A 14,236-nucleotide genomic window follows, 5' to 3' on the forward strand; every position below is an offset into this window, starting at 1 on the left:
GCTAATTATAATAATATTGAATGAGTGATGCTAAATGTGGTTCCTGTTTATGGGTCATTCTACCTTGGTGGACCCCTCAAGGAAGGTTCCTTGATGTTGGTGAGGGGCTCTTGATTTAGGGAATTGGATCTGTGCTCCAGTTCCCCGAATTAAGCCTGAATGCCTTCCACATCCCCCCCCCCAGGCGCTGTATAATCCTCCGGGTTTAGCGCTTCCCCCTTGATTATAATAATAATCTACCTTGGTGGAGGAGGTCCAGTACCTTTAAAAACAATGATAATTAGATTATTGAGTTAGGGGCTCGTGGAAGCTAGAGAACGTGTTTTGTGTTCCACTGAAGTCTCCCATTTCAGGTTGATACATCCTATGTGATATTCCATCACACCCTATGTGATGGAATATGACAGGGAAAACAGCTTTCGTTCCCACTGTGGAATTATTATAGACAATCAGGTTGCAGCACACTGCCGATGTATCCAATTTCTTAGAAAAAGGTACGTCCGCCCTTCACTACAAAGGTTAGAGGTCCCTCAGACTTCTGCTTCATCCTGGGTGTGATTATGTAGGTGGACGTCTCATTCTTGCCTGAATATCGGTAACAAATTTTCCCTATGTCATTTACACTATGTATGATAATTGTACTTATGTGTAACTGTGCCTAAGTAAACTTCGTCTTTTTTCTTACCTGTCATCTGGGCACATCGAAGGCCGGGACATTCACCCCAATGGAAACACAAGGATTCCAATAAAAACAAGTCATTTGGACTTTTTTTGGGTTATCCTAGGTAATTTACACATGTTAAACTGTGTATGATAATTGTACTTATGTGTACCTGTACCAAAATAAACAAAAAATAACACCTGCCCCATATTTCTCTCTCCTGCGAGTATACCACGGTTTTTATGTGAAGCCGGTTCCTGAACTCAAGTAAGCAAGTAAGTTGTAATAATAATAATAATAATAATAATAATAATAATAATAATAATAATAATAATAATAATAATAATAATAATAATCTTTATTTCTACAAGTACATAATTGGCATACTTTATAAAGTCCCTGGTTTTGCATTTCTGGCAGCTACAGTTAATCTTTTCCCCTCACGATGCGACCCACAACAGTCGGCTAACACCCAGGTACCTACCTACTGCTAGGTGAACATGGACAGCAGTTGTCTTAAGGAAACACGTCCTAATATTTCCACCCGTACCGGGGAACGAATCACGGACCTCTGTGTATAAGCTAAGTGCGCTACCAACCCAGCTACGGGAAACTCTATGTTTATTTTGTGTTAAGACACCTGCTGTCCCTGTTCACCTAGCAATAAGTAGGTACCTGGGTGTTAGCAGATTGGCGTGGGTGGTTAACCTAAGTTGCGGGAAATGCTCTACATAACCAGGGACTTTCTATACAGCATGTCATTGATGTCAGCTATGGTCTGTATAAGTTATATCATGCACTGGTAGACATGAAGATTATTATTAATATTAATATAAAGGGCCCCAATGGAAATAAGTCACTCTGACTTTTTTTGTGTTATCCCAGGTTCTCTACACATATGTTGTTATGTATGATAATCTATGTAACTGTATTATGTGTAGCTGTATAGCCCTTGTGGCTTAGCGCTTCTTTTTGATAATAATAATAATAATAATAATAATAATGTATTATGTGTACCTGAATAAACTTACTTGTTGGAAAGATAAGTCGTCAGTGTCCCTTATAACCCACAACACAGTGGTGGTGAGGGGCGGAGGATCTGCTCTGGTGCCACTTTAACAGTGCCACATTTACCCCTCAATGGCGGCACTTCTCCAGGTATAGTGCCACTTTCCTTGTCACTTGCCTCCATGGCGCTGCTTCTCGAGGTAGTAACTCATTTGTAAGTACAGGAAGGAAGGTATAGGCTCCTGGTGACCTCCTTTTTTAGATCGTGTAATTCCTCCATACGAGGTATTGTTTGGCACTCAGTGGCACTCTCATCCCTATGGTGGCACTCCTCCAGGTATAGTGCCACTTTTCTTGACACCCTCATGGTGGCACTCCTCCAGTACGATAAGGCACCTAAATTACTGGGAACGGTTGATGGTCCTTGATCTGTATTCCCTGAAACGCAGGCGAGAGAGATACATGATAATATACACTTGGAAGGTCCTGGAGGGATTGGTACCAAACTTGCACACGAAAACCACTCCCTATGAAAGCAAAAGACTCGGCAGGAGATGCAACATTCACCAGATGAAAAACAGCGGCGCCACGAGTACACTGAGAGACAACACAGTAAGTGTCAGGGGCCCAGGACTGTTCAACTGCCTCCCAGCATACATAAAGGGGATTACCAATAGATCTCTGACTGTCTTCAAGAAGGCACTGTACAGGCACCTCAAGTCAGTACCTGACCAACCGGGCTGTGGTTCGTACGTCAGCTTGTGTGTGGCCAGCAGTAACAGCCTGGTTGATCAGGCCCTGATCCACCATGAGGCTTGGTCTCAGACTGAGCCACGGGGATGTTGACCTCCCAAACCTTCTTCCGGTAAACTCCAGGTAAACTCATTCTCATGGTGGCAATCCTCCAGGTATAATGCCACTTTTGTTGTCACTCACCCTCATGGTGACACTCCTCAAGGTATAGTGCCACTTGTCACTCTTATGGTGACACTCCTCCAGGTACAGTGCCACTTTTCTTGACACTCACCCTCATGGTGACATTCCTCATGGAACTCCATGTTCATCAAGAACTGCAAGAAGCCCCTATCACGAGCCTTTTCCATCCTATGGAGAGGGAGCATGGACACGGGGGTCGTCCCACAGTTGCTAAAAACAACAGACATAGCCCCACTCCACAAAGGGGGCAGTAAAGCAACAGCAAAGAACTACAGACCGATAGCACTAACATCCCATATCATTAAAATCTTTGAAAGGGTCCTAAGAAGCAAGATCACCACCCATCTAGAAACCCATCAGTTACACAACCCAGGGCAACATGGGTTTAGAACAGGTCGCTCCTGTCTGTCTCAACTATTGGATCACTACGACAAGGTCCTAGATGCACTAGAAGACAAAAAGAATGCAGATGTAATATATACAGACTTTGCAAAAGCCTTCGACAAGTGTGATCATGGCGTAATAGCGCACAAAATGCGTGCTAAAGGAATAACAGGAAAAGTCGGTCGATGGATCTATAATTTCCTCACTAACAGAACACAGAGAGTAGTCGTCAACAGAGTAAAGTCCGAGGCAGCTACGGTGAAAAGCTCTGTTCCACAAGGCACAGTACTCACTCCCATCTTGTTTCTCATCCTCATATCCGACATAGACAAGGATGTCAGCCACAGCACCGTGTCTTCCTTTGCAGATGACACCCGAATCTGCATGACAGTGTGTTCCATTGCAGACACTGCAAGGCTCCAGGCGGACATCAACCAAATCTTTCAGTGGGCTGCAGAAAACAATATGAAGTTCAACGATGAGAAATTTAAATTACTCAGATATGGTAAACACGAGGAAATTAAATCTTCATCAGAGTACAAAACAAATTCTGGCCACAAAATAGAGCGAAACACCAACGTCAAAGACCTGGGAGTGATCATGTCAGAGGATCTAGCCTTCAAGGACCATAACATTGTATCAATCGCATCTGCTAGAAAAATGACAGGATGGATAATGAGAACCTTCAAAACTAGGGAGGCCAAGCCCATGATGACACTCTTCAGGTCACTTGTTCTATCTAGGCTGGAATATTGCTGCACACTAACAGCACCTTTCAAGGCAGGTGAAATTGCCGACCTAGAAAATGTACAGAGAACCTTCACGGCGCACATAACGGAGATAAAACACCTCAATTACTGGGAGCGCTCGAGGTTCCTGAACCTGTATTCCCTGGAACGCAGGCGGGAGAGATACATGATTATATACACCTGGACAAGTACCGAACTTGCACACGAAAATCACTCACTACGAAAGCAAAAGACTTGGCAGACGATGCAACATCCTCCCAATGAAAAGCAGGGGTGTCACTAGCACATTAAGAGACCATACAATAAGTGTCAGGGGCCCGAGACTGTTCAACTGCCTCCCAGCATACGTAAGGGGGATTACCAACAGACCCCTGGCAGTCTTCAAGCTGGCACTGGACAAGCACCTAAAGTCGGTTCCTGACCAGCCGGGCTGTGGCTCGTACGTTGGTTTGCATGCAGCCAGCAGTAACAGCCTGGTTGATCAGGCTCTGATCCACCAGGAAGCCTGGTCACAGACCAGGCCGCGGGGGCATTGACCCCTGGAACTCTCTCCAGGTAAACTCCAGGTATAGTGCCACTTTCCTTGTCACTCACCCTCATGATGGCACTCCAGGTATAATGCCACTTTCCTTGTCACTCACTCATGATGGCACTCCTCCAGGTATAGTGCCACTTTCCTTGTCACTCTCATGATGACACTCCTCTAGGTATAGTGCCACTTTCCTTGTTACTCACCCTCATGGTGGCTCTCCTCAAGGTATAGCGCCACTTCCTTGTCACTCTCATGGTGACACTCCTCCAGGTACAGTGCCACTTTCCTTGACACTCATCCTCATGGTGACATTTCTTCAGGTATACTGCCACTTTCCTTGTCACTCACTCATGATGGCACTTCTCCAGGTATAGTGCCACTTTCCTTGTCACTCACCCTCATGGTGGCACTCCTCCAGGTATAGTGCCATTTTCCTTGTTATTCACCCTCATGGTGGCACTCCTGAAGGTATAGTGCCACTTGTTACTCACCCTCTGTTGCGAATAAGAAATTTTATAAAGAACTTCAGAATGTGGTCTGTTACTATTTTTTTCTTATGCAACAAGATTTTGGATCCGAGTTATTTAAAGGTATTTTAAAGTCTAGGGGAAATAATTTCAACTGGGAAACTCCATAGAATAATATTCAAATTTATTAAAGTATTTAAATACAATACTTTATCTTTTCTCTGTACCTAATATTATATCTTAATACTTTGTACAATAAATTTACAATATACATATTTAGTTCAAAATCATGGAAATATCACATTAATAGGGAAGATTAATTATTCTTCCTGTAATTAAGTCTTCACTAACATTTACGTCTTTGTCTTAAGACTGTGTAAACTCAAACTACAAAATATACAAGATTCAACAAGACTTTTGAATCCGGCCGTAAAGTAAGTAGAAAGCAAGAGTTTGTCTGAGAAGACGTATCTCTATGGATTACTGAACTGACCAAGAATATAAATATCAAAAGAATCTTTCAGAGCAATGAGGAACAAACTGAGTCAGCTCTAGAACCTAATTCTCAAACCCATTCAAACTGTACACCGTAAGAGAGAACCAATATACGATCAGTTGTCAAGGCTAGAACAGGGAGCGGACTGACTACCTGCTAGTCTGTTGACCCGTCGTCAGGTTGGATCACCTGACCCAAACGTCAGTCAGCCGGACAAACAATTGAACAATTCACCGGATGGTTCCGAGACTTGTGCTCTATATACATAAGAAATCCTATCTAACAATAATAATAAAATGGGGACAATACCATGGTATTTTTTATATATATTTTAACAGATAATAATACTATAATGCCGAAAGTCTCTATTCTAGCTATAAACGGGGACTTTCGCACTATAATATTAAGTGATGATCATATTCTCTTACAGTAGTTAAATATCAAAGGATAACCAATCTCCAAGATATAACACCCCCCCTTCCCCGTAAGACAATAGGTCGCAGTAGGGAGTTTGCAAGCGTTCTCGGTAATATCTTCTTTATAGTAAGCGTCCTTTTGGTAAATAAGGCATGTAGGACGACGGGAGAATGAAGATGAAAGAACTCGATCTGCATGGTTATTTGCCAGAGGATGAGCTTCTGGAAGAATGGCCGGAAGAACTATCTGGAGTGGCATCCATCACAATTCGAGAATAGGAGTCTCAGACATATGACTGTCAGGGTCATCCATGTGGACTTAATACTTCGTCTCATCAACGAAACGGTTTTCATAATCATACTGTCAATATAAAAGAAAATCATTAACAAAAAATATATAATATATATATATATATATATATATATATATATATATATATACAGTGGACCCCCGCATAACGATTACCTCCGAATGCGACCAGTTATGTAAGTGTATTTATGTAAGTGCGTTTGTACGTGTATGTTTGGGGGTCTGAAATGGACTAATCTACTTCACAATATTTCTTATGGGAACAAATTCGGTCAGTACTGGCACCTGAACATACTTCTGGAGTGAAAAAATATCGTTAACCGGGGGTCCACTGTATGTATGTATGTATATATATATATATATATATATATATATATATATATATATATATATATATATATATATATATATATATATATATATATATATATATATATATATATAAATTAGGCTCTAAGAGTACTCATTTCTTAACTTTACAATTTAAGGTATTTTTTTTTTTTTTCAGGAGCGAGAAAGGGCGTCAGCAATTATGTTAAGAGTTCCACTCAAGTGTTGAATACTAATCAAATAAGGTTGGATCCTCAGAGCCCACCTGAGGATCCGGGTGTTCTTTGATTTCATAGAATTAATATAAATTAAAGGGTTGTGATCAGAAAATACCATAATTTTCTGGGGGGAGGTTCCCAGATAAATGTCAAAATGTTCCAAAGATATTACTAGGGCAAGAGCTTCTTTCTCTACAGTGGCGTAATTCTTTTGGTGACGTTTCAACTTTGAAGAAAAATAAGATATAGGATGCAAAATATCAGTAGAGGGGGATTTCTGAAGTAACACTTCCCCCACTGCATAACCGCTGGCATCAATGTGCAAATAGGAGGGTTGATTAAAGTCAGGACTTTTCAATACGGGTGACGAAGAAAGCAACCGCTTCAACCGATTAAAAGCTATCTCACAATCTTTCGACCAGCAAAACTTCATCTTACTACTGGTCAACTCAGTAAGAGGAGACGCAACCTGAGAAAAATTAGGACAGAAACATCGATAATAACCAGTCATTCCAAGGAACCTCTCTACAGACTTTCTATCTTGAGGGATAGGAAACTCGGCAAAGGCTCTAACTTTTACATCAACAGGACGTACCTCGCCCTGGCCTATACAAAAACCGAGGTATTTAATCTTGGCTTGTCCAAACTGACACTTGGCTAAATTTATGGTGAAGTTGTACGTTTCCAACTTCTTAAATAAGGTTTCCAGGCAAATTAAGTGTTGCTCCCATTCATTGCTATATATAACAAGATCATCTAGATATGCATCCACTCCTTCTAAATCATTGGTCAGCAGGTTCATCAGGCGCTGAAAGGTAGAGGCCGCGTTACACAACCCGAAGGGCATAACACGATAATTGAATAATCCGCCTTGTATAGTAAATGCGGATATTTCTTGGGCTCGCTGGGTAAGCGGCACTTGGTAATAGCCCCTTAATAAATCCAGGCTGGTAACATAGGCGGCTCCTGATACTCTGTCTATTAGATCATCAATACGGGGCAGTGGGAAACCATCCGGTACCGTGAGAGCATTAACCTTACGATAATCAGTGCACATTCTAGAAGTTCCATCAGGCTTGGGAACTAATATACAGTGGACCCCCGCATAGCGACTTTAATCCGTGCAAGAGGGCTCTTTGTTATGCGAAATGGTCGGTATGCGAATGAATTTTCCCCATAAGAAATAATGAAAATCAAATTAATCCGTGCAAGACACCCAAAAGTATGAAAAAAAAAAAAATTACCACATGAAATGTTAATTTTAATACACACAAACTGAAAAAGGCATGCACAATTACATGACACTTACTTTTATTGAAGATCTGGTGATGATTGATGGGATGGGAGGAGGGGAGAGAGAGTGTTAGTGTTTAGAAGGGGAATCCCCTTCCATTAAGACTTGAGGTGTCGAGTCCTTTTCTGGGGTTACCTCCCTTCTTCTTTTAATGCCACTAGGACCAGCTTCAGAGTCACTGGACTTCTTTCGCACAACATATCTGTCCATAGTGGCCTGTACCTCTCGTTCCTTTATGACTTCCCTAAAGTGTTTCACAACATTGTCAGTGTACAGGTTGCCAACACGGCTTGCAATAGCTGTGTGAGGGTGATTTTTATCCATGAAGGTTTGCACTTCAAGCCACTTTGCACAGATTTCCTTAATCTTTGTAGTAGGCAACTTCTTCAATTTCTCTCTCCCCTCCTCTGAACCAGTTTCCTCAGGTCTGGCCTCTTGCTGTTGAAGTTGATCTATCAGCTCATCAGTGGTTAGTTCTTCATTGTCCTCCTCCACCAACTTTTCCACATCCTCCCCACTAACCTCCAACCCCAAGGACTTTCCAAATGCCACAATGGATTCCTCAACTGGCATAATCCTCTCAGGGTTAGCCTCAAACCCTTCAAAATCCCTTTTGTCTACACATTCTGGCCACAGTTTCTTCCAAGCAGAGTTCAAGGTCTTCTTAGTCACTCCCTCCCAAGCCTTACCTATAAGGTTTACACAATTGAGGATATTAAAGTGCTCTCTCCAAAACTCTCTTAGAGTCAGTTGAGTTTCTGAGGTCACTACAAAGCACCTTTCAAACAGAGCTTTTGTGTACAGTTTTTTGAAGTTTGCAATAACCTGCTGGTCCATGGGCTGCAGGAGAGGAGTGGTATTAGGAGGCAAAAACTTCACCTTAATGAATTTCATGTCCCCATAAAGTTGCTCTGCCACGTCTGTAGGATGACCAGGGGCATTGTCTAACACCAGGAGGCACTTAAGTTCTAATTTCTTTTCAGTTAGGTAATCTTTCACATTGGGGGCAATTGCATGGTGTAACCAGTCATAGAAAAAGTCCCTAGTGACCCATGCCTTACTGTTTGCCCTCCACAGCACACACAAATTCTTCTTGAGGACATTCTTTTGCCTGAACGGTCTGGGAGTTTCAGAGTGATACACTAATAAAGGCTTCACTTTGCAATCACCAGTAGCATTGGAACACATCAACAAAGTAAGCCTGTCTTTCATAGGCTTATGTCCTGGGAGTGCCTTTTCCTCCTGAGTAATGTAGGTCCTGCTTGGCATTTTCTTCCAAAACAGGCCTGTTTCATCACAATTAAACACTTGTTCAGGTTTCAGTCCTTCACTGTCTATGTACTCCTTGAATTCCTGCACATATTTTTCAGCTGCTTTGTGGTCCGAACTGGCAGCCTCACCATGCCTTATCACACTATGTATGCCACTATGCTTCTTAAATCTCTCAAACCAACCTTTGCTGGCCTTAAATTCACTCACATCATCACTAGTTGCAGGCATTTTTTTAATTAAATCCTCATGCAACTTCCTAGCCTTTTCGCTTATGATCGCTTGAGAAACGCTATCTCCTGCTAGCTGTTTTTCATTTATCCACACCAATAAGAGTCTCTCAACATCTTCCATCACTTGCAATCTCTGTTTCGAAAACACAGTTAAACCTTTGGCAAGAACAGCTTCCTTGATTGCCTTTCTGTTGCCCACAATAGTAGCGATGGTTGATTTGGGTTTCTTGTACAACCTGGCCAGGTCGGCGACACACACTCCACTTCCATACTTATCAATGATCTCTTTCTTCATCTCTATTGTAATTCTCACCCTTATTGCTGTAGGGTTGGCACTAGAAGCTTTCTTGGGGCCCATGGTCACTTATTTGGCTGATAAAATCACCAAAAACACTGTAATAATACGAAATGTTCCGATTGTATGCTTGGATGTTACCGCGGAGGCAGGCTGGTAAACAATGCCACCAGCGGCACATGTGAGGCTGGCTAAGGGCGCACATTGGACGCGTCTTGGACGAAGAGTGGTGAGCGGGTTTTTGAGCGGTATGCGAGGCAAAATTTTTGCGATAAAAGCGAGCGGTATGCGGATTGTACGTTATGTGATGGCGACGGTATGCGGGGGTCCACTGTACAGGGTGAGGCCCACGGACTTATACTTCGTTTTATGAGTCCATGGGACAACAAGAATTCTACTTCTTTGTTTAATGCTTTTTGTTTGAGTGGACTTGCCCTATAAGGTGACTGTTTGCAAGGCTTAGCTCCTTGTACATCTATGTCGTGAATTCCCAATGTGCAACACCTAGGGATGTCATCGAATAAAACCTCATAACGTAATATCAAGTCTTTGATATCTTTTGCTTTCTTCATATCAAGGTCCATAAGAAAGGTATCAAGAGATTGCAATGTCTCTGAATTTTTTAAACGTACTTCTATGGCTTTAGAAATGCTGGGCAGACGTACATTTTCAGTTTCAGCTAAAGGAAGAACTGTCGTAATTGGTACGAGACTAGGGTGGTAAGCCTTAAGTTGGTTTATGTGATAAGTACGTTTTGCTTTTCTCTTTCCTGGAGTTCGTAGTACATAATTTACCTCATTGAGCCGCTCAATCACTTCCAAAGGACCTTCATATTTAGGTTGTAGAGCATGTCCAGGTAAAAATTTCTGTGCCATCACACTGTCACCTGGTTTAAAGAATCGAGAGCGTGTGTGTTTGTCATAACAATGCTTCATCTTGGATTGGGCCTTAGCTAAGTTTTTTGAGGCTAATTCCCTCAGTTGTGACAAACGCTTTTGCATTAGAGTTGGAGTTGTTTTAAACGATGGTTCTGATTTTCCGGTCCATGAATCTTTCAGTACGGCGAGGGGGCCGCATACTTGGTGTCCGTAAATTAATTCAAATGGACTAAACCCAGTGCTTTCTTGTTCGCTTTCCCTTAAGGCGAACAAGAGAAATGGTATTCCCTCATCCCAATCTCGGGAAAACTGCTCGCAGTACGCTCTCAACATTGATTTTAATGTTTGATGAAATCGTTCGAGGGCTCCTTGTGACTGAGGGTGATAAGCAACAGAAAATACGGACTTAATTCCGAGGCGAGATAAGGCATCGCGAAACATCTTAGAGGTAAAATTTGAACCTTGATCGGATTGAATTATTCGGGGAATCCCCACCTGTGAGAAAAATTTTTGCAAAGCTCGAACAATGATGCGAGAATTAATTTTTCTCAAAGGGATAGCCTCCGGATATCGAGTAACGACATCCATAATTGTAAACAGATATTGATTCCCTTGTTTAGTCCTGGGTAACGGACCAACACAATCTATTATCAGGCGTGAGAAGGGCTCACCACTGACGGGAATCGGAATGAGGGGAACTGGTGGAGGTGTGTGCGAAGGTTTGCCGGTCACTTGGCAGACTTGACAACTTTTTAGATAGCTTTCCACAGTCTCCTTCATTCTGGGCCAATGAAAATGCTTGGCTATTTTGCCCAGTGTTTTCTTTACTCCCAAATGTCCTCCCATGGGACTATGGTGGGCGAAACTAATAGCCAATTCTCTAAAGGTGTTAGGTAGCACTACTAGATGTTTGCTGGTAGACAGATGATCGTCGGAAGACAAAAGAGACTTTTCCTTTCTCATTAATATACCATTGGCAAGATAGTAACAATTGTCCAGGTCTTGGGCGTCGTCTTCTGTAGTAGCTATCTCTCGTAATTTCTCTAGGGAAGGATCAAGGAACTGATCCCTTATTAAATCTTCTTTCGATAGCCTTTTAATATCAGAATCTTGAAAAGGGCCTATCATAGAATATTTCAGATTTGAAGATCCAGGTTGTAAGGATCGGCTGAACAACAAACCGAGACCTAAATCCTCGCCTTCACTTAGGACTTCAGTTGACAAAGGATTTTGAGGCGCTCTAGACATTGCTCTAGTTATAACATTGAGAGGAAATAAGGTAGGAGCCTCTTTTCGAGCTTCTATGGCATAGTTAATGTCAGTAGAATTATCAATAACTAGAGGCTCTCGGCTTATATATACCCGGATAGTCTAGATCATTGCCTATGAGTAAGTCAACGCCCTGAATAGGAAAAGTTTCACTGGATATACCTACCGACACAAAGCCAGTATAGGTTGGCGTTTGGATGTATATTCTGTGAAGAGGCACTCTTATAATGGCACCTCCATAGGCTTCTAATAACACATCTAGCTTGGTGTGAGTCATACTACTTACGGGAAGTATGCCCTGCTTCAATAAGGTTAAATAACTTCCAGTATCACGGAAGGAATTAACTTCAACTAATTGAGTCTCGTCTATTCCAACTTTCACTTTAGCAAAGTAGGGACTCATAGCTGAGTGAATATCTTGTTCTGAAAGCTCTAGTATTGAGTCATCTAGAATGACTACTGATTCGTTCTTGCGAACCTTGTTCGGTACTAGGGTTCAGTTTCTTTTGAGTTGTCGATGAAGATATTACCTGAGTTGGGAAACGAAGTCGCTCGTTCCTGGTATCCCTCTCTAGCCAATAACAGTGTTTCCTTAAATGCCCTATTTTATTACAATAAGTGCAGTTCAACTCACTGTTATACCTTAGTGGTTTTGAACTTTTCCTGGAGTTAGATCTAAATTTATTATTAATGGGTGTGGAGGCATCATAGGAGGTCGGGCAAGGATTCTGTATGTGACGCATCTCTGTAAAATTGGATCGTCCTTTCTTAGGGACATATTTAGTCACTGTTTCCTCACTTTTTGTTTCGCCAATCAATTGCTGAGATATTTCATAATTATCGGCGAGCGAGGCTGTTTCTAGTATATTTACTAAGGGGCAACTAATCAAATACCTATGCAAGTCTTCTGGTAAATTATTATAGAAATCCTCATGCAGGATCAACTGGGAAAGATTTTCCATAGTTTTACAGTTAGAAGCTCTACACCATCTCTCAAAAGCGATTTTCTTTTCACGTGCAAAATCTACATACGACTGAGTTGGCTGGCATTTTAATGCTCTAAAGGTTTTTTGATAACTTACTGGGAGGAGATCATAAGCCTCAAGGATAGCCTTCTTAAGGGGAGATTCAGGGTTCCCGCGCGCGGAGCAAAAAAAAATTCGAAAATATATGAAAACTGAGTTATTGTTACCAAAAAATAGCTGAACTTTCTGGCTACACGCTGGTATAATTATTATCCTTGTACGATGTTTCTAAAAGGAATTACAGCCATTTATAACAGGCATGGTGACAGCGCTGACGCAACATATTGCGTAAGAAGTGCTGACTCAGCTTTGTTGACGTTTTTGTTACGTTTTTCCCCGTGTTATTTTTATCGTTTTCGTATATCTTTATGTCTAATATAATACAAAAATTCACCATCTGAGATCATTCCCGAGCGGGCGGAGCTAATATGGTCACGGAACCAATCGGGAACCCCTGGGAATAGTGCACAAAATGGCCGACACCTCCAGCCAACAAAATATTCCATACCCACGCTAATATCAATTATAAGGCTTATTTATCTATCACAATTGATCTATTATGATATAATGCAATATAATAATAGCATATAAACATAAAAAGTACACCTCAAAAAAAAATATATAGCATAATATGACGCCCCAAGGAATAAATTTCTATCGATATTTCCCCTGAAGGTGAAGAGAGGGTCCGACCTCTCTCATCAGTGATGAGAGAAAACGGATTTACAATGGTTAACTGTAATAAACACTCGTAGGCCGCGGAAAAAGTGTAAAATAAAGCGAATTTTTCGGGGAAAAAATTTTTTCCCGGGCAGCGGGGGTGCCGCGCGCTGCGGCCTATATCTCGAAAGTAAGTTATTTACCTATTTAGGGGAACATCACCTTTATTTATGATTGAATTGACTTGATTTCTCACAACAAACATAGGAGAATGATTGTTTTACGAGGTAGCGTTCGTGTTTCCGAACTATCCAAAATATTTTTAGATTTATGTGGACAACAAGGCCGACATCTTCCAATATATCAAAAAAGTTATGAAACTTTATTTTTTTTTAGCATGAAGATAAGGTTTATTTTAGAATTGAAATCGACAAGTGATGGAATTAGAGGTGTTCTATCAGCAGCAAGTGTCAAAACCACTTGTCCAAGTACCACTCAGAAAATGTGTAATGCCAAATGCAATTTTTCGTAAATTTTGCATATTTCATTTCCTTTTTGGCCGATATGATTGAAACTTCAGCACAGCATACTCGATATAACCTTCTAATAGTACACCAAAAATGAACGTAATCGGTTCATAAAAAAAATGTCGTTAAACCTTGGAACCATAGATGCAGCTTTTTGTATATTAAAAGCATCATTTGAGGATTCAGTACATCTTTCACTCACATTACCTTGTTGTTGTTGTCTTATATAGTGGAGCGTTTCCCTTTGAAAGTCTTCTTCATTTAATTTACGTTGAGCCT

General features: G+C 41.3%; 1 protein-coding gene across 4 annotated transcripts in view; it reads left to right on the forward strand.

Moving 5' to 3' along the window:
• Window positions 1–1,240: 1,240 nt before the first annotated feature.
• Window positions 1,241–14,236, forward strand: part of Vps11 (vacuolar protein sorting 11) — an 81,084-nt gene continuing 68,088 nt past the window's right edge. For 3 of the 4 annotated variants that reach the window (XM_070098378.1, XM_070098380.1, XM_070098381.1), the window contains exon 1: window positions 1,241–1,437. In XM_070098378.1, coding sequence (XP_069954479.1) covers window positions 1,384–1,437 — 54 coding nt within the window. In that variant the 5' untranslated portion in view covers window positions 1,241–1,383. Of the gene's footprint in view, window positions 1,438–1,715; window positions 1,820–14,236 lie in introns of those variants that run through there. The other variant, XM_070098379.1, reaches the window with a different exon arrangement.

This window comes from Cherax quadricarinatus, chromosome 62 (genome assembly GCF_038502225.1).
Source record: "Cherax quadricarinatus isolate ZL_2023a chromosome 62, ASM3850222v1, whole genome shotgun sequence".
Taxonomy (NCBI): domain Eukaryota; kingdom Metazoa; phylum Arthropoda; class Malacostraca; order Decapoda; family Parastacidae; genus Cherax; species Cherax quadricarinatus.